Consider the following 21,223-nt stretch of genomic DNA (forward strand, 5'->3'; position numbering starts at 1 on the left):
ATTATCAGTGGATTGACAGAGAAGAATAAATTAGAAATTGATAATTATGTCAGTGTAATAAATATGTTTGCACATTTGAAAACGTGAGGCACTAGCAAATGCTGTTGAACCAATTAAATGTTCCAGAGATTAAAGCATGCTTATCTGGAGTGTACTTTTCACAGCAGTTTTTACTGGGTTCAAGTTTACTTTGCTCTTACCCAGGCAATCCACCAGCTGTAGCAGCAGCCATGCAATAACAAACATCCTTCAGCAGCAATTTGTCTCGCTACCAGCTATAAATGACTCAGCTGCTCATATTAGGCTCCAGGAGTTATTTTGCTAATTACAGACTTTTACCATACAGCACACCATCCTTTCCCTCTACAGTAGAGGCTGGGGTTTCTTTATCTGTTTGAGGTTTTTTTGTTTCATACCTCCCTTGTGAAACAGAATACATTTGTGTTGGTCACCGAGGAGACCAGCTTTCACCTCCCATCAGCCACCGGCAGTACAACTTAAAAATAAATTTGTGCCAGGTCATGTGTTTTAAAAAAAGGGTGTGAAGGTGAAACTAAACTTCAAATGCAAAGGAACTTCGAGCAAGTAAGAACACTAGAACAGCTCTATTAAAATTGAAATTAACACCATGAATTATTACTTTCACATAAAATTTTCTGTTCAGGATTCTATTCAATAAACAGCTGCTACCAGAACTTACACTTTAAAAAACCTGTTAATATCAATTAAAAAAAAAAAAAAGCTAGTCTCGGTGATCCTTCTAAAATGTGGAACTTGAAACAAGAAATATGAACAGGAATAAAGTTAAAACTTTTATACTCCTGAGAACTGTATCTGAAAAGCTCAGCTTCTGAAAACAAGCAATCAAAAGAATGAAAGACTGCTTTTTTCCTTTCAAGTTTTAACTTGTGGCCAGCAGCTTGTGGGAAGCAGTAGGGTTAAAGGCATTATCATCTGTTTTTCCCTATGGTCAGAATAATGACCTCTCATGATTGATAGTACTGCATGCAGTACCAACAACTCCTTCAAAACCCAAAGATTATAATCCTGGATTGGGACAATTTCAAGGAGAGGAGAGAAACAGAGAGGCAAGAGATATGAAATAAGAAAATAATAAGCAGTAACCTCCTATACACCTAGAGTAAGAAGACTGGAAAAGCTCAAAAATTCGAGAAGTAATGCATCTGTTGGCAATCAGTAAGGGATCTCACAGGGATCTGTGTTCTTCACTATTCTGTGGGCAACTCTGATTTCTGCACCAGATTCCCCATTACCTTCATGGTGTGGTTCCCAATCCTACCTACACTGTGACCACTCACAGGTGTCAGAAAAAACATCCCTTCAAGAAGTGTGCTCCCCTGGAAAAACACTCTGGGTGCATACCACAAAGCCATACAAACTTCTATTGGCATGTAGATTGGGTGTTTTCTTAGGTCTCTACAATGTTCCAAATGACAATAGCAACCCACACAGAAACTGAATTAGAAACCTATCACATCCTTACTCACCTGTTTATTCAACTGAGCTGAAAGATATTTTGACATTTTAATAGGAACAGTACATTTTATGACACAGTAATAGTAAGAGACTGCTATATTTGTTAGTAGAATGACACTTAAAGCAGTAACAGAGTAGTGAAGCAGTATGATCTTCTAGCAGCTGGTGATCCTACAGGAAAACCCTGCAATCCAGACAATGATTTGTGTGCCTTGGATCCTATTTCAGAGCAGGGCTCTCTAGACAGTCTTAAGTTGTTCACTGAATAGTCCCCTGAAACCAACCCAAAGCAATTAAACAGGGGATGAAAGCATGAAGCAGACCCTGCATAGTTTCATGCAGAGCTCTTGTGGGTGCATAACAACAGCCCTTCCAGGAGCAGTGATCCATCACAATTCACGTACACTGCTCCCTGTGCCGTGGCTGGGGAGCCCACGTGGCAGCAGTATGCACAAGTGAATTAACTGACCTGTGTAAAAGGACACTACTAAGCCTACTCTTTACTTCTAACAGACTAGCCCAGGACAGGGCTGGGTGCTGTGCTTCCACAAGGACAGCAACAACCTGGGGGACTCCACAGAATATTCTGAGCTTTCCACAGGGGAATGGTAAGAATTTTAAAATCTGCAAAATGAGTACTAAAGCTAGAGGAACTCTGCCAAACTTCTTCAGGTGATGGTAAACTACATGTATAAAGTCTGACAGGAGAATTGCAAAACATAACAGCAGGACTAAGCAGCTAAAAGAATCTCCACTATTAGAGGCAGCGCTGGCAAACAGTGAAATAGCACTGCAACATTCATTTTGATACTTCAAGTTTAGCATAATAGGAAAGCTTGTGATAATCCAGCTAATAATGTGAGTTTTGCAGATTTGTAACTCATAGGTAATGAACAGCAGCATATACATATAAATCCCTGCCTTGCTGAGGTTGACACTCCTAGAAGTAACACCCTAAAGCATCCAGTCTGTTGTGCTGGAGAAATACAATAATTAATTATCTTCTCAAAATCTAACCTTTTTATGGTGGTCATGTGAGAACTCAGAGCAGAAGCATATCAAATATCTTGTCAAATCTCAAAAATTTAAACTCAGATAAGAAATAAAATGGCACCAAAGCTAAGCTCCTGTTTGGCTGACTACTGATGGTATTGTTAAAATGGGGTTTAACCTCTAATTTTCACTAAACATGAAGTTCCCTTTCAAACTTCCATACAAATACAACCAGCAAGGCTACAATTTTAAGTAAAACAGATAAAATGCAGAACAGTGAGCAATCATACAGAAACAAACCACTTGGTTACATAAACAAACACAAAACTCAAGCAAACCTAGCAGTCTGGGCTGGCCTCTATGTTTCTCTATACTCCCAATTGTAATGCTGTATATTTTAAGGACAACGTACACATTGAAAAAAGGAAAACAAAATTCCCTAAAAATCTCTACAGCGTTTATACAGATTGATTGATAGCTCTCCATATGTTTTTTTTTTTTGTTTTGTTTTGTTTTTTTTTTTAAATATCACCTTCTTCTGTGGTGATTTCTGCAGACAGAAGGTCACTATGGAAGAAACTTATTCATTTTGTAAACTTCACACTACCCCACTAAACTGCAGATATTATTTTTAGTTCTCCCTAGCACTAAGCAGACAGGGAATCCAAGGCACAGTGCCAGGATGTAAACCCACTCCTTCTGAGCTGCCTTTAATCATGTTGCCTTGCTCCTACTCAGCTGCCATGTTTAGGTCAGCAAATTTTCTCAAGGCTAGATCTGAATATACGCACACATATGCCATGGATAACTGGGTGTGTTTCTTCATGAATAATTTAAATAGAAGTATGGTGTGTTACTCCTACTGAAAGGCTCACTTGATTTTCTTTTGGCAAGGTTCACCCAAAAAACTGCTGCTGAAGAAAAGCCAACATCTTGTGTCTATTTATAATGTAGCTGGTTTACAAAAAAAGTGTATCCTCTTTACAAGTTATTTATTGTACTGCTAAAGTCTGCAGTTATGCTGCACAGAAAATTGAGGCCCTCAGTGAGTACAACCATAAAGTCAGGCCAGAAGTGTTGTCTACAAAAGGGATACTTGTTTTAAATTGTTCTCTGTTAAAAAAAAGGAAAAAAAAAAAAAAGTCTTGTACAAGAGCCTAAACCAAATTGTACAGAAAGAGCAGTATTTTCCACAGAAAGCTCTCTTATCAGTTGTTATAGGATTTGCACATCAGAGCAGCATTTCAGGATCTTAAATTATGTTCTTGGTTTTTCATTTTTGTAGAGTATACTTACAGTAGTTTGTTTGGCAATTTTTGACCTAACTGTTTAATTGCCACAGAAGTAACATGACCCTGAGGGCAGTCTGGTATTTATTTTCATTGCCAAATACAGCAGCAGGTCATACACACAATCTCTTCCCCTTCTAATTTGCACACAAGCAGGAATGAGTTTTTTCACCTTAGACTACCAAAGCCACAATTTTGCACGCCGTGACAGAGTTGGGGCAGGCAGGAATTGCAGACCTTTGCATTTGTATGGCACCTGAAGGTCAAACATCAGCTTTCAGCATGGGCTTTAGCTGGAGTTGGTGTGATGCTTCATTTCTGCCCTTCAGCCAAGCAGCAAGCAAGCAACTGGCTCCTCCCTGGCAAATACAGCACTGTTAAATATACATTAGCCTACTCTATTTTTATTTAGAAATCTTACTGTAACTTGAGATGGAGTTGTTAGGAATAATCAAGCCAAAGCCAGAAACAAACTATGAGCAGGCACAAAAAAATATGCTTCAACAAGTTAGCACAGCACGTCCTTGTCTTTCACTGCTCTGTTACTGAGTATTTACTCTATTTCAGAAATACTTACGAACCCACAGACCACTGACTATTCCCAAAGTTCCTGGGACATTGCTGCTTTTTGCCCTTTTTCCGAATTAACGTAACAGGAAACCCACATCTGTGTCACATAATACATAAAGTATATTTAACATCAGCATTCTAAAAAAATAAATATTTATTTATCTTGCTAGGAAAAACAAAATCATGAACAGTCTGGAAGGCAGTCACTGCTGGGCCCTGGAGGATAATATTCTGACTTCCCTCAACATGTTTTTCAATGCATCAAGGATCTCTAAACAGTGCTGTGCAGATCTACATGTTCCTGCCAAGAAGAGTAATGAAACAAAACATAACCCCAGTTACTTTAACAGAGCAAGCTCTTTGTTAAGGTTTATCAACATACAGAAATGAACTTCATGACTGAAATATACCTTTAAAGTCAGTTGTAATGGGAGAGGGAAAACCACAGAGCTAGGGATGGTAGAGCTGGAAAAAAGCCACACTTCTATGGTATTGGTTTTATCTTACCCAACAGTTTCTACAAGTCTTTCACACTGGCTTTGAACAACACTCTCTCTCATGTTAGCATTTTAAATAAATTTAATCCTTCAGAAAAGTGCCACATGTCCAATACTGTAGAATCCTACCTATCTTCAGCAGTTCGAGAGATACAGAGGAAAATCCTCACCATATTACCCTTCCAAATGTCTAAAAAATATTATTTTTAAAAGCCTACCAAATTCTGAATACATAAAATTATTCAGGAAAGGAAAGTTATGGATTCCAGGAGAAAGCAACCAGATCTGAACAGAGATGAAGACAACTCACTATTACAAGTAGCTTATAAAGTCAGGAAATGTGGTTGAATAGATACAATTCCTCTAAAGCATCAAGCAGAGTTTCTGAATAGCATTAGGAGTCCAATAAAAATTTAACAATGAAAAAAAAATTTCTTTTTTGCAGTGGTTCAACTGAAGTACTTTGCCACTCTTAAAATGATCCAAACTGAAAGCAGTTGTAACAAAACTACATAATTGTAAGCTCATGACATCTTTTTGAGGGTCTGAAAATTTAAGGCATGTCATACATGTATTTGTCTCCAACCTTATCTATTTATGCTGTGACAGCCTTTGAGGTACATGTTGAAAGTTTTTGTTCAGTGGACTCACCTAAAACCATGAAAAAGGACATAAAAACCATGTTTAGGCACTGCAGCTGAAGCCAAGATACAAAGTTTGATCTTGGGAAGGTAAAATGATACCTAATAGTCTTGCTGGTGCCAAGCTTTTCCTTTTTCTTCATCCCGAAAGAGTCTGCTAAGGGAGCAGTGGAAATCCTGGCAGCACCACCCTCTCCAGAAGAGGACCAAGTAATTAACTTCTCACTCTAAGTCCTAATTCCCTGCAGCAGGGAGAGGGGGCGGGGGGCTAAGCAGCCCATTTCTCCTAAGAGGGATGGCTTTAAGCAGGCTTTGCCTCAAACAGCGAGGCACAGTTGCTGCTCATTTCAAGCAGGGTGGCTGCTAGAGAGAGGCAAAGGCAAGGAAAGGGGAGAGGCTTGAGATAACCATAGGCTTAGCACTGATAGAGCATGACTGCATTCAGAATAAAAATCAACTGGACTTTTCAAGATACATAGTTAACTTCTATAAAATATAAAACTTATGACTCTAATATTGGCTGCCATGAGCCCCTTCAATCAAGTGTGTGTGGTTTTGTCGCTTGTGTGGGTTTTTACGTTCTTTTCTCTGAAATCTTAAATACACTATCAGAACTAAACCCATCCAGCACAAACATGTTTACCTTTGACTGATGTCAAGGGAAAAACTGAAATAACAGAGCAATTTCAGACCTACAGGACCATCTAGAATATTAATTTGCCCATCTCACTGATCTACCAGATGTCTCCTGATTAATATACTTGAAAAGGAGTGAAAAACCCCAACATGTTCATGGACGAAAACAGGCATATCCAAAACTTATGCATGTTCTCTGATACCCAAAACAAATCCCAAAATAGGAAGTCACATAGTTCATGCATGCCTGGTGTAACCACTTCCATATTTTTATCCTCCCCTGTGACATTCAGTATTGTCTTTTTATACTTTGACCTCTCCAGGGACAATGCAGTTGTTTGTCAAATGATCATATGCTATCTTGCATTGGGGATGCTCTATTTTGGAACCCATGTAACTGCACATGGTCTTGATGTAGGTATTTGTGTCAGAATGTAAGGTGGCAGATACTGTATTACAGGTGATACGGAACAGGAAAGCACAGAGCCTATTTCTGAATTAAATCACTTCACTTTGCTGCCTTAAATTTGGTTGACAGCAGCCCTGGAAACACCACATTACTTAATGACCTCTGCAAGTAGATTTTCAGCCTTGAAGGTCTTGTAGGTCTTTTTATCTCCTTGTGGTCTCTAAAGGTGTCTCAGAACAGCACATAACACAGATGTGGAAGATGTCACAGTTCGCATACGTGACAAAAGCCACATTGGAAATAAACTCCTCCTTGTCCCTGCACTTGAAATGGTATCTGAAACCACAAAGGAAACAAAACCAGGTGGCAGAGGACAGCTGGTACCACGAGGGGACCATGCCAATGCTGCTGAAAATCTGCATGACCTGCAGAGCAGACAGCAATCTCTGAACTGGTCCCAATTCACTGCGGTATTCATCCACCACTTTACCTCAGAGAAACTCGAGATGTTCAGGGAGCTCCAAATGGGGAAGATCGATGGAAGAGATCCAAGGAACAGTGAGCTGTGCACATCAAATGCTGTACCAAACCTCAGCAAAGAGCAGAGACTGATAGGCATCAGGAACACCTCTATTTCATAATGGCTGTTTAGAAATTAAATCTTCTCTACAATTCACTTTTATAAATAACCACCTTCAAGCACCTTGGTCGGAGATTTCCATCACCCCTAAAAATCAGACTCTCTTTGTTGCCAAGACACACATATGCTAGCTAAATGTTTTAAAAGTCAGATTTTTTTATTTAATTGTTTTCAAAAGAAACTGCCTCTACATTGACAGACAGGACAAAAAAAAAAAAAAAAAAAAAAACAAACAAAATCTAGAAACAAATAATCAGAAGAGAAGCCTTGATTTGGTATTCTCAGATGCACACAACCTCCTTTCTTTAAGACAGCCCTATTATCTGGTCACTGTTTATCTACAGCCACTCTCAGAGAAATGCATAATTTCATGTATTTTATTTGGCCTTTTTGAAAATAGAGTCCTTCAAGACATTGCTTCTACTCCACAAATAATGGGTGGTTTTCATAAACTGCAAAAGGCAAAATGAATTCATTCTTTCTACAAACATGACTGACAAGGGTATTTAAAACCATTATCTTTCCTCTCCTAAACATTGGCCAAGAATAAAAAGGCTACATATTGCCATTTAGAAACACTCAACAATTTTAATGTTTTTAATATTTATTCTGTTTGTGAAATGGGAAAAAAATATTATGGACAGGATGTTCAAAACCAAAATTTAAAGATAGCTTTACAATCCTAAAATGAAAAGTACTCTCATTTTCAGGAAAAAAAAGAGTGCCAAATCTATTAAGGAAATCAATAATGAAACCTTAAGCTCTCAACTTTCAGTTTCAAAAAAGGGAGTGCAAGACTTTTCATCTGAGGCTGTATAGCCCATGTAAGCTAGAGATAATAAGGCTGGTCACCAAACAATTCCACATTCATTGCAAGCCCTTAACATCCATGCTTTGTTCTGAGTCATTGCTTTTCAGTTTCTCAACCCATGAATGAAATTCTGACCCACACAAACTTAGAAAACTTTCATTTTTTTTGGTCCCTCCAAGACTTGTTTTCTTGGTAAAAACTGGGACAACCTATGTTTCTCATGGAAAATCTTTCCTCTGCAACCAAACTGCACTATCAGCCAAATATCAGCTCTCCCATTTGCTGCAGAATCCTTCAAAACCTATTTTGCATATCTATTTTGTCAGGTCTGTTATACCTATTCAAAACACATCTTATCAGACAACTCAGCAACTGCAATACCTTAATATGAATTCCAACAATGCTGTATATATGTACTTCCTACACCTTGACTTCACTGCCATTGAGCTCATGCTCTTATATCACATAATAATCAAAGGACAACAGAAATATGCATGTAAACTTGACAAACTTAGTTCTTCAAGCATTTCTTACTTGCATTCTTCAGTAGGAAAATTTATGTAACATGATATTCATACAGCATAAAAGCCTCCTTTGACTAGACTTTGTACTGATGCCTTGCTTTTCCAGAACAATTGTCTTATGGCCTTGCTTTACTGAAACACATTATTCAACAGAAAAGAAACACATTCTTGGAACAGACAAGTGTTTCTGACAAGTGGGTTGTCTCTGGCTCTTGTCTCTAAGTTTCTACCTCTCCAGTTTTTATCACAGCTTTACTCTGTCACTAAAAGGCTCCATTACTTCTGCTTCCCCCTGGGAAAGCCTAGACCCTTAACACATAGGTGTAGCACAAAGACACAGCTATAGATTATACCCACAAGAGCTAAATTCAACTGAGATATGTCCACCTGAACATCCTTTTTCCACTGCCAGCTCAGATTACTTTTGAAACCTTTTAACAATACATTTTCATCCTGCTTATAAATTTGAAAATAGAAAACCAAAACACATGAAATGAGTTCTTATTTAACTGGAGGAAACAACTATTTTCACTAATAAGAATCAAGTATAGTATAATTTGATTTAAGATGCCAGTTCAGTTTAAAAAAAAATGCTCTCAAAACAGGCTTATTCATGTTTCAAGCAGGAAACACAATCTAGATCAGCATGATAATAATAAAAAAAAAAACCCTGCAGACAGAGATCATACCATAAACCTTTCCCCCAGAGAACAGGGAATCAAGGCAATTGTCGAACTGCATTGATTGTTCCACACAATTAAAATCTGGTTTACAGAATACAATCAGTATTTAATTATAAAAATGTGTTAAAGTTGAGCTAGAAAATAAAATTAAACAGCCTTTTTTCAATAGCTGCAAGAAGGGTATGCCTGCCATATTTATAAACTCTAACTTTTGGGTTAAAAAAAAAAAAATCTATTCCCAGGATAGTAAAGAAAATCTGTCAAATATAAAATGAGACAATGCTGTCATCTGATGTCTACATACAGTCTGTGCATACTCGGTAATTCTCAAATGACAGCAGCACAAAATAACAAATCTCTGGCTGCTACTCAGAAGCCACCAGGCAACACTAAATAGACAAGTACCCATATCCACTCCAGCTGGCTACTGCTTTGAACAGTTACAAGAAGCAGCAAACACTGTAGTAAGTTCTGAGTGAGAAAAAAAAAGGGCAAACATTTCTGTTCCCATCTCCACCAGTCAAATGGCTTCAGATGTCTCCCCTTTACACAGCAAAAGAAAGAGACACACACTCACACTGCCCCTCCAATAAATGTATCCTAGCATCCACTGTCATGCCAACAAGCTCTGGGTTTGACATTCTGCAGAAGTATTACTCCAGAACAGGAGTCACCCCACTGGCTCCTACTTTTCAGCTCTGCCTAAAATTTTCAGGCTTTCAAGTAAAATATTAAGGTGTTTCATACTACTAGCTCACTCATTTTTCTCCAGTCACAGAAAATAATATTAAAAGATGTTATCTTCCCACCTGATGTCATCAGAGCATATATTACATTGGCTTTTCACCGGCCATCTGGGAAGGAAATTTGCAGAGAATGGCAAGAGGCAGTGCTTTTTTCTATGAATACCAGCCTATTTGTGATCATAGGGAATGCATATGCAGCCTAAACATTGTGCATGCAGTACAGCTGTTGGACAAAGCTACAGGCTTAAAGCCAAAACTTTCACTCTCACCTACGCCATTTTTTGAATTATCATGATAGCACCAGTTCCTCGAAAGTCAATCATTAACCTCTCACTTTTATAATTAACATCCACCGTTTAAAATTATGGCTAGCTGTACTCTAACTCAGAGACCCCAGACATCTCCTGTACCTTTCCTTCATTCCAGAGCTACTTAGCATGCTGCTGAACTTAATACTGCCAAAGTGGACAACACCACAGCTTTGCTCTGGCAAATCTGAAGTCAGCATAACTTCCACAGAATCACAGAATGGTTTGGCTGGGAAGGGGTCTTAAAGACCAGCTAATTCCACTGCCAGGGAACACCTTCTACTAGACCAGGTCACTCAAAGCCCAATCCAACCTCGAACAATTCCAGGGATGCAGTATCCAAATTTCTCTGGAAATTACCTTCTCTAGAACTTCTGGAAAGGCTATCTGACCCTTCCCCTTCTTGGCCACTCATTGATACCATGTGCCTCCAACCCACCAGCCTTGATGTAAACAGTCATTAGGGTTGCATAGTAAAGTAAATGAGGGAAGCAGTTTGGAAATACTCCAGAGAAGGTAAGGGAAAAGCAAGTTTAACACCTGTCAATTCCCGGATCCTGTTTGCCATATGGCTGCACAAACAGTTGTGCTGCCACGAGGACAAAGCTGAGAGGAAGAAACAAGGGGTTGAGGCTTGAAGAGGACAGGATCACTTTTCTCAGTAGCAGTGCTAACTTAGGTTGGCTGAAAGTCACTACAGCCAAAGATGGAAAATGAGGTTGTCTTAAAATAACCACTGTGAAAAATATTTTCTAAATTAATACACAAGTTAATACGAAACTCATATAACCACTGAAACTGAATGCATAAAAATCTTGAAAGCATGCAAGGACAGCATCAATTCTATAATAAACAATTAAGAGCTTAGAAAGAAGACTTTTAGAGCTAGTAATGTGCCACTCAACTTTACTCATTCAGAATTAAGCTTTAGCACAGACCAACAGCTAGATACCTACACAGGCTTAGCCAACTAAGCCTGGACAAATTGATAACAAAAGTCAGGGTGGGGGGTAGGGAGGTGGGGGGTGAGAATCCACTCTTTCTTTTTGGTACCTTAATAAAACTTGCCTGTTAATCAGACACTTGTGAACCACATCGCTAGCTCTGCATTTACTACTCTCACTGTAGTTCAAAATCATGTGTTGAGTAACACTCCTGGGAGGGATATATTCTTTATTAATGATAACAAAGTTAAAAAAATCTTAACAAGTATAACTAAAAATTGAACAAGATACGTTCACACTAACAACTTCTTTCAATAGGAAGACTTCACCTACAGTAACAGTTTGATTTAATTCAATGCACATAAGGGCACTTTCCCCATGAGGAAAGAAGGAAAGACATATGGATAGAGCTATAGTCAAAAACAGCCCTCCAAATGTAAATTTATGCAGTACTTTGCACATTCACTGGAGTACTAGGGATTCACTATCTTAAAGCAAGATTGTTTTACAAACTCATGGTACCAGTACAGACCTACCCCAGAAATAAATTTGATTCAGCACCTTCTGCCAACAGCATGAACCTTAGTTTGCCTCAGTCCATACTGCCAAACTCCTAGAAGGACATTCAGGCTCCTCTCCGGCCAGATAATGATCCCCTCCACGCTCCTGCTGCGTGCTCTCCAGGCAGAGCAGAAGCCACAGCAGTTGCCAACAAGTTAAGCACAGTTACCTCCACTTGGGATACTGCCTGTCCTAAGCCTGTCCTTAAGCCACAGCTATGAATGCAATCCAAATGCCTCCATGCTCTCTCTGGAAGTGTGTTGGCTCAAATAAAAGGGTTAATATACTGAGAACTTTTCAATAGTTTTCTTAATATTTCCCACCCTCCCCATTTAAGAAAACCCAAACAAAGAAACCCTAGGAGCTGCTCAGTACATGCAGTAAGTCAGCTAACTTCCAACTGCAAGAGTTCTTCCTCCAGTTTGTGCAAGCTGAGGAAGAAGGTATTCTGACTTACTCAACCAAAGGACTATTATCAAAAGGCCTTTTTCTTGCTGTCATCTTGCTAAATTGATTATCCAACCTACTTGTCCACCCACTATTGCTCACATATTCTAAACCAGAGAGAAAGAAGTCTGCTGCACATTTGATGTGTTAGCCAAAGCCGGCTAGATAGTCAGGAAAATACAATCTTACTGTTAGGTCTTTTTTTCCAGTTGGCACTTTATCAAAAATGTCCCCACCCAAACCTAGCCTTGTTTGTAGCACTACTGCATGTGCCTGAGCACGGTCAGGTGTCCTTAGTGTGACCCGTGAGCACAACAGGACCCGCTGGGCACGAACGATCGCTTCTGTACCACGGGGGTCTGAGGAAAAGCACCATCCTCCACTTTTCCATTCCCGCCCAACACTGACAGCATCGCTGGGACGCTTTAACACAAATCCTGCCTCCTGATCGGAGAGCAAACCGCGCCCTTGCCACTGAGCTCCTGCAGGATGGTAGGCCTCCCCACGGAGGGTGGCCCGGGAAGAAAGGGCTCCATGTCGCCGGGCACTGCGTTCCGCAGAGGCTGGTACCCCGGCCTGGCGGGGGCTGGCAAGGCACCCCACGGCCTCGCAGGGCTCCGTGTCGCCACCACCCTCCCTTTCCACGGAACCCAAGGGCGCTGCAGCCCACTGAGATGGAGGGGCACACCGGGACGAGCCCGGCGGGCACGGCCGGTCCCGGGTGGGCTCCCCGCGCCCCGGGTGGGCATGCGGAGGTTGCGGTCCCGCAGTGCCCCGCAGGCAGCACCCTGCCCTGCCCGGGCACATCGGCCCCTTCACGGCTGTGGAGCGCAGCGCCTGGGGTCCTGCCCTGCGAGGAGAGAAGTCAAGCGGGGAGATCCCGGGCAGCGCCCCCGCCCCTTGCCCCCACTCGCCTGGTTGGGGTCGGTGGCCCGGAAGACGTGGCAGGCCATGGGGGAGTCAGGGTTGTCGGGCTGCGCCTTGATCAGGTAGGCGAAGTAGGTAAGGTCGTGACTGTTGTGGATGAAGCGGGCGATGTGCTGCGCCTTGTGCTCGAAGATGAAGACGGCGGGCGCGGGGCTGGCGGGGCGGCCGGGGCCGGCGGCGGGGCCGGGGCCGGCGGGCACGCAGCGCAGCGTGGGCGAGCCCAGCAGCAGCAGCACCTCGCGGGCCGGCACCCCGCTGCCCGGGGCGCCGCAAGGCTCCTGCCGCTGGCCGCGGCGGCGGATCTCAGCCACCAGCCAGGGCAGCATGGGCAGCGTGGTCCGTCTATCCAGGCACGACGAACCCACGTACCACAACCTGAAACGCTTCTCCCCAGGCGGCGCCGGCTGCGGCTCGGGCTCGGGCTCGGGCTCTAGGGGGTGGGAGAGCGGCTCGCCCTCCCCTCGCTTCTCCATGGTGGGTGTCGGGCGCAGGACGCGGGGCTCCGCGGCCGCTTCCCCCGGCGCCAGGTGCAGCCGATGGGGCCTGCGCTCGGCCGGGGCCGCCGCTATACGCGCATCCCGCCAGGCACGTCCCCGCCGCCGCGCCGCCTTCTGCCTGCCCGCGCGGGGTCAGCCCGCGGGGCGGGGAAGGACGGCCGAGACACTCCTCTCCTCCTCCTCCTCCTCCTCCTCCACCTCAACGCCCCGGGGCGGAGCGGCGGGGCTACGCCCCGAGAGGGCTCCGAGTCCTGGCCACCCCCGGCTCAGGGACGGGACGCCCCCGCCAACCCGGGGCCCCAAAGGAAAGCACAACGTGCGCTCCGCTCCCGGTTCTGCCGGGTGCTACCGGCCTCCCTGCGGCCGCGGGTGCTGGGCTTTGCCTGCGACTCGCAGTGTGGCTGACCGTGAAGGGAGAGACAGGAGGAGGAGATCTGCAAGGGGAGGAAGGTCGCCGAACGGCGGAGAGAAGGAGGTGGGGAGGCTGCTGGGCCCGCCTCCCCTCCCCGTTCGCAGAAGCTCTCAAGCGCTGCTTGAGTTGGTTTTGATTCAGACGAGTCGGGGAGTCGCTGGGGAGAAGGGTCTCGGCAAGGAGCGGAGTCCCGAAGCACCTCCCGCCTACGGCAGCTTCGCTCCCACGGCCGCCTCTGCCCCGGCTGGTTCTCCCCTGCGAGGAGAACCAGCCGCACCGCGGCCGTGCCTACGGCAGCCTCCCCCCCGCGCCCTGCTGAGTCAAGAGTTTCATTACGGCTGATTTTAACTCTCCTTTTCCCCCCTAAGCTTGTGTTTCCTCCTTGAGATTTTAATCGGGGGGGGGGTCCTCGTCGCTATCGCGATAACATCTCTTGTCAACGACAAATCCGCCACATACAGTAGATGTTAGTAACTAGTCTCCAGCTGAGAAAGTAGCCGGACAAGGCTTTGCCAGCCATACAGCATCCGTATCCTTTCGGTAATTGCCATTGTAGCGACTGTCCCCCTGTTTAAATCTGTAGCAGCAGCGGTGGTAACTCCCAGTACACGTTGTTATGGCCACCGTTTAAACCCTGCCTACAAATAAAAAATCCTGTAGCTTGAACTGAAGAGCTGCTCTGTGTAATTTGAGACTGCATGATTATTTGTGCAGAGAAGGGTCATGTAGCGCTCAGGTCACATCCCACAGTAGTCTGAACTGACAAAAACTGTCGCATTTGCAGTATTTTCATACTGTTACAAACCACTCTGTTCATTTCCTGAGCAAACAATTTTGCTCTTCTTTTTTTTGTTCAAGTTTAACCATCTGGTTTATGCACTCTGGTTTATCAATTGTAATTTTTAATTTAATACTGCTGTTTGGTAAGACCTCAAATATATATTCTCTCATGGCATCCTACAAACCTTAAAGGACATCCTACAATGTCCCTTAGGACAGGGGAGCTAATGCAAAAAGTCTTCTGCAGGCTGAATATGTTCATATGAATATGAACCAGCTTTAATATGTACTACAGTGGTACAAGTCAAAGCCGGACTGAACTTGCTTTCCCAAACTGTTTTCATACTTGATCATCTGAACTACATTGTTGTACAACAGATTTTACAACCAGGGTAATTAAAAGTATAATTTCCAAATTTTGTGGATCTCAAACCTAAAAAATTTCTATTCCCTCACTCCGCAGTTAGTATTAATCCTTTGGCTGGGAATGGTATTTAAGATTTTGTGCAACAGCATTACGGAACGACAGTTTGTGTGCCTCTCACCAGTGCACCTGGAAAAAGAGCTATTGGGTTTCTGGCAGCAGCGCTGGCACAGGTTTAATGCTGCAGTGAGCTGCTCCTTATCTGCCAGTTCAGTTCTGTGAGCCGCCTATAATTTAAGTGACAGCGCTTATAGAGCGAGCGCAGTTGGCACAAAGGGAGCGGGAATGATGGCTCGGGGGCAAGGGAGCAGCAAGGCTACTCGCCCCTTTTGGCTGTGCTTTGTTAGAGCATTCATCCAGAGCGTGAAGCTGCAGTTCAGTCACTTGAGCGCAAAGACCGATTTAACCTACCGGGGAAGTGAACTAAGCACTGGGCTTGCCCTAGAACAGTGGCAAAAACCCCTCATACACTCTTCTGCAATTGTTTCAGATGGGATAATCATTAAATGACTCCAATGAAGCAGCCTAAGGGGCAGGCTGCAACATACTGAATAGCTGCAACTGCTTACCAACACCATCTCTGGGACTTACTAGATCCCTTCTGGTTGGTTTATGCTTGTATATGAACTACCAGAACCAGTTTGTGGACAGCGACCTAGGCTTTTTGGAACTATGGCAATACAAATATTTAATAATAATCAGGAAACTTGAATACAATAATGCAAACACATTAAAATAGCAAAAAAAAAAAATTAGGCTATTACAGGTGCCTTGATGTTCTTGCATCATACAAATGGAGCAAGAAATCTTCACTTGAAGTTGTTACAGAGATGTGTTTTCAGCTGATAAGGATGCAGTTAAATTACTGCAAATTATCAGGTAGAAATGAAATTCTAAAATGTAAAAAATGAATGTGAAACTATTCAATTGTCACTATTGTGCCTGTTTTGTAAAGCTATTTGGTTTTTCCTTCTGTTGGGTGATTTGCATAATATGGTATGATATCTGGTTATTTTGACTTATTTTTATTACTGAATTCTTTACACAAATCCCTTAGAAGATGAAATTAATTTATATAAATGCTACCGCTAATATTTTAAGTACCTTCAAAATCAAATTCTCAGATGTTCATCCAAAGTTTTCATGCTTTCCTTTTGCTTCAGCTTTTTGTCTCTATGAATCGATTCTTCGTAGTAATCCCTTTTAGCTGTCCATTACTGTTATCCATTTACTTCATCATTTCTTATCCTTTAATCTGCCTAACACTTTTTATCCCCTCACATCATTAACGGTGTTTCATTAGGAAGTAATTTCTTTTGTTATGTAACTTTTCTTCTTAAAGTTGGTCCTCTTTTCTCATTTATTTTGAGTTCTAAGATTTCATGTACCTTTAAGTTATAAATTCCAATTTCTCTCATATTGAGAACAGTGCTCCTTAGTCCGTGACATCAGACATGCCTCTCATGTAATTTCTAGTGTTTAAACTATAATGGTAACAAAAGTATCTTTCTCTAATTATTTGCACTATGCAGTTAGGAATTAGCATAAAATATACAATCCTTATAGCGCAGTTAATGGGAATCAAAAACTTTGGGACCGAGAAGAAAGCAACTTTCCACAGTCCTTATCCATAGAGCTTTGAAAATACATGTCTGTTCTTGATGAAAGAACAGTTTCACCCCAGATCATCTCAAAGAGAAGTGTAAATGCAGCACCCATGCCAAAGACATGACAGACAAAGTCACTGGTGAGGAGACATCGTTTTTTTAACAATTCCTTTTTTATTATTATTATCATTAGCCTTGGCCAAGATTCTTGAAACAAATTGTAAAATCCAAAGGGAGCACTACTGGAAGATCTGAAGTACATAAAGTACCTATGGGCAATAATTGCCATAGCATGTGCTGCAAGTGAAACAATCAGACTTTTTTGAATTGATGATAACTTCCATTGTTTTTTGTTCCAAACATAGACATAAGATGCAAAACCTCTTAAAGTAAGGGATATTATTGAAGGAACCAAAACCAGATAAAGGTAACTAAATATAAGTGCCTCTGAACATTTTGGATTTGATGTGTTTGTCAATGGAGTACTACATGTAAAGGTTATTTTTCCAAATAGAACAGAGAATGTATTTTCTTTCTGTTTATTAGAGGAAGTATGTTTAGTTCTCTAAGAACATACCTTGCTAATATATGCTTTTTCTGCACATGGCACTGCAGCAGCCATTTCACATATCCTATTTGGGTCTTCAGTTCATACTCAGTGTTAAAGGATTTAGACCTGCAAAATGGTGAGCAACCACAGCTCTCAGTAACTTCTTAAGCAGCAAAGAGACCTCAGCATCTCACATGATCAAACTGTTAATTGCTAGTAATTATCCATCCCCTTAAGCTTTCTAACCACAATTTTAATTGCATAAAAAATATTAAGTTATTAGAGGAGCTGTAGGCTTAACTTTACAATCCCATAATTTATGCATAACTTCAGTCACCTTGAACTATTATTTCAGTAATATGCCCTGAAGCTAGAATTGCTTCTGATTCAATTGCTTTTCTAAGAATGATGTCACTTAACTGTCTGGGAATTCAAGGTCCATTTCCATATTTACTTTATTGTCTTAGTTTAAAATAGTCATATTTTATTTTACTTTCAAATCACTTTTTTTCAGATCTGAGATATAGGTATTTTTATTTTAAAAAACATTTAATTAATTTAAACCACCTGGTCTTATTTGAAGACTGTAATGAAATAACTTCTGGAAATACAACTGAAGTACAAGAAAGTTCACTAGACTGGACATATTACCAGGGCTTTAAGCTTTAGCTGCTAGAGAAACTCTGGTGCCTCTTTTTTTAAAGTACATAAAAAACCTCACAAGAAATAATGAAAATTGTATATTTTGCAGGATGTATAAAGATTACAATAGTTTAAAATGCAATGCCAAAGTTTTGAATATGACATACTGGTCTTGCAGAGATATGTCAATAGCAGAGGACAATTGCTACAATTTGTAAACAATAAAAATGATGAAAAATTAATCTGATAAGAGGTTGGTTGGTTTTAGTGTTTTCTTCTTAAATGGCACTAATCTTTTTTGATCAAAATGACAGACTGAATTTGTTCTGCCAACAAGACCCACTCCAAAACAGATTTAGGGGAACTGGAATGAGTAAAGTTCATAAGAGAATAATCCCTAGCAAGAAATTTTATAAACATCTCTAGAACTTAAAGCAGCCTGGCACATTTTATGTCTGTGTTCAGTGTATTGTTATTCAATTTAATGTAGAACTGATTAAGAGATACAATTCATTAAATTATTATATGTCTCTTCAAAGAGAAATTTGACTGGGGAAAGATTTTTATTTAAGTAATTTTTTCATATCACAATCATCCCATGAAACTTTCTAGCACAGCAGACTTTGAAACCAGTGAAGAACCACAACACATTTTATTTAAAACTAAGTTTTAATCTAGAGTCCTGTGTGATCACAGCATCTTTCCATGCAGAAGTATTTGAAATTTGTTGGGGTTTTTGGTTTGGTTTTTTTCAATAGGGCCCCTGCCACCCCCAAACCGCACCACATCAGCTTACTAGAATTCCTGTTGTTGAGGGAATACTGAGTTTGGTAGCTGTCAGCAGCTCAGATCAGCTGCAAAGAGATAGTTACTAGTTACTGCAGGAGATAGAGCAACTTCTTCAACAAGAACTTCCATATTCCTTATTATTTCATTTGTAAAAAAGGAGCCATTTACTTCTCTACTATTCCCTAGCCACTGCAGTAACAGTAACATACAAAAAAGGAGGAAGAAGAGATGAACTACTGTGACCACTGGAGTCTACTTCTCTTCCTAACAATGCCTGCTACATCTACCTCACCTGTGATTTAGAAGGGTTCCTGGTCTGCTCCAGTCCTCTAGCAATGGAAATTAAAACAGAATTTCTTGTCATTGCCAAAGCTAAAAGGAACACGCTGATATTATGTCACAAATATATTATTACAAAAGATGAACCACAGGCTAGAAAGGTTAGCAAATCTGGAATAGAGTGCAGAAATAACACAGAAGAGAGGATGCTTTGGAAGGCAAGAGTACTCCAAAGAGCACAAATTATGTCTCTTCAAAAGGAAAATGCAAATACCACTATGACTTCAAGTGTACCACTACTGAAGTGTTATTGCAGCTTCTCCACTTTGTACTATATGTGTGATAAAAGAAGGTACAACTTAGCATGAACAGCAGGGCACTAGTAGGCCCAACACAATACCAAGAATGGTGCCAGTGTAGCTGCTAACATTAAAAAAAAGAACAGATGGGAACTCCTTAATCCTCTTTCTCATCGTCCTTGACTCTCTCCTAGGTAAATCGACATCTGTTGTCTTGACTCTCTTGGCTGCTGAGTATCTCTCATCTCCCCACATTCCCAACTATGAGAAGCAGCATGGCACAGCACACCAGTGATTCATGCCAGACATGCACTTACATTCCTCATTTTAAATACAAACTTCAGTACCGTTCTCAAGCTTCACGTCTAGTTGCAGCATCCAGGACTTCCCTGCTCAGAAGCATCACTAGGAAGGAAGCCTGTCTTGCTTTAATTTGGGCAAGCTCTCAGATGAGTATTTTTTTACAAACACCTGTAAACTGACAAAGACTCAGCAGCGATGACATTCATGGGGAACATTCAGCTTCAATAATAACAACCACATCTGAAAATGACTCTTCAGATTCAGAGGGGAATTCAGCACCCAGGCCACTTTCAGTGGTATTCCTAAATGTGGCACAAATACACTAATAACTAGACTGCATAACAGAATATGGAAGAAGAATTTTAGAGTGGTCAAACAGCATGAAAACCTTGGACAGAAAAATGCAAATGCTTTTTCTATTATCAAGATACAGATCTAGAAAAATCTCCCTGAGAGATGTATAAACAGGGAGAAGAGTAAAATGAGAACAGGCCCCAAATGCAATATGATACTATTTGAAGATCAAGTGATAATGCAGAAATGTTAGTATAATTAAGTTACAGATTAAACTTCTGCAAATATGCAGTGTATGGTATGCATTCTGTTATCATTAAAATGCTGAATGTTGTTTATGTAACTGGAAATCTTTGTGCTCATCTTGATAATAATTTAAAAATAAGTTAGCTTGTTTCCCTACAATGTAAGAAGTGAGATGGAAGTTATGGTGACATGAATCTATAGTTCCAGATCAACTTACAGAGGGGAAGAAGCCAGAGGTCCTTATCCCATAAGGATAAGGGTGCTTATCAAAGCACCCTCAAGCCAGACATGCTATCAAAGAATTGCTGTGAGGCAAGACTGTATGTAGCACTGCCACCTGGTGACTGATGCTGGGACAAAGTCCTCTGGAATTATTATCTAGCACAGAGACTCACTGTATTTCCTTACTTTTCCAAAGCTCATTATGTGAAGTGCAAAACTAACACTGAAATTTCCAATTTATATAAATGTAAAAATATTTGAAATGTAAACACTGACAGAGTATTTGGAAACTGTAGTACTTACACAAAGGGTTCTTGAAGTAGGGCAGCTTTGTAATTAGCCATAGTAGGTAAATGCAGTTTAGGGAAGAGAAAACCCAGAAATACTAAAATAACCCTTCCTTCATGGAAAGACTGCCATCTCAACTTCCTTATTTTCTCAATGACACAAATTCATACATAATTAAGAGACATATCCCAGTAACTCAACGAAATGCCAGGTCATTTCTCCACCTTCTCTCAGAAAAGCCTTGGAAACAAGAATCAGGAAGTCTTTCCAAGCAGCCAGGACCGGGTATGAGGAATGCTGAGATTCATCCTTCTGACTCATGTGCTGGTATTGGCTAGGGAATAATTCCTTTTTTCCACAGGTGCTAGTAGGGGCCTGGTTTGGATTTGTGTTGGAAACATTGTTAATAATAGTAGAGATGTTTTTTTGTTGCTGAGCAGCGCTTACACAGAGCCAAGACCTTTTCTG

At 41.2% G+C, this 21,223-nt stretch overlaps 1 protein-coding gene across 3 annotated transcripts in view; it reads right to left on the minus strand.

Annotated features, from left to right (window-relative positions):
* The window catches only part of TBC1D4 (TBC1 domain family member 4), a 110,535-nt gene that overhangs the window by 84,764 nt on the left and 4,548 nt on the right, over window positions 1–21,223 (minus strand). Inside the window, exon 1 of one of the 3 annotated variants that reach the window (XM_050981499.1) lies at window positions 13,111–13,744. The exons of 1 other annotated variant lie outside the window; for it this stretch is intronic. In XM_050981499.1, coding sequence (XP_050837456.1) covers window positions 13,111–13,596 — 486 coding nt within the window. In that variant the 5' untranslated portion in view covers window positions 13,597–13,744. Of the gene's footprint in view, window positions 1–13,110; window positions 13,745–21,223 lie in introns of those variants that run through there. One more of the 3 variants, XM_050981505.1, reaches the window with a different exon arrangement.

The sequence above is a fragment of the Serinus canaria genome, chromosome 1, assembly GCF_022539315.1.
Source record: "Serinus canaria isolate serCan28SL12 chromosome 1, serCan2020, whole genome shotgun sequence".
NCBI lineage: Eukaryota > Metazoa > Chordata > Aves > Passeriformes > Fringillidae > Serinus > Serinus canaria.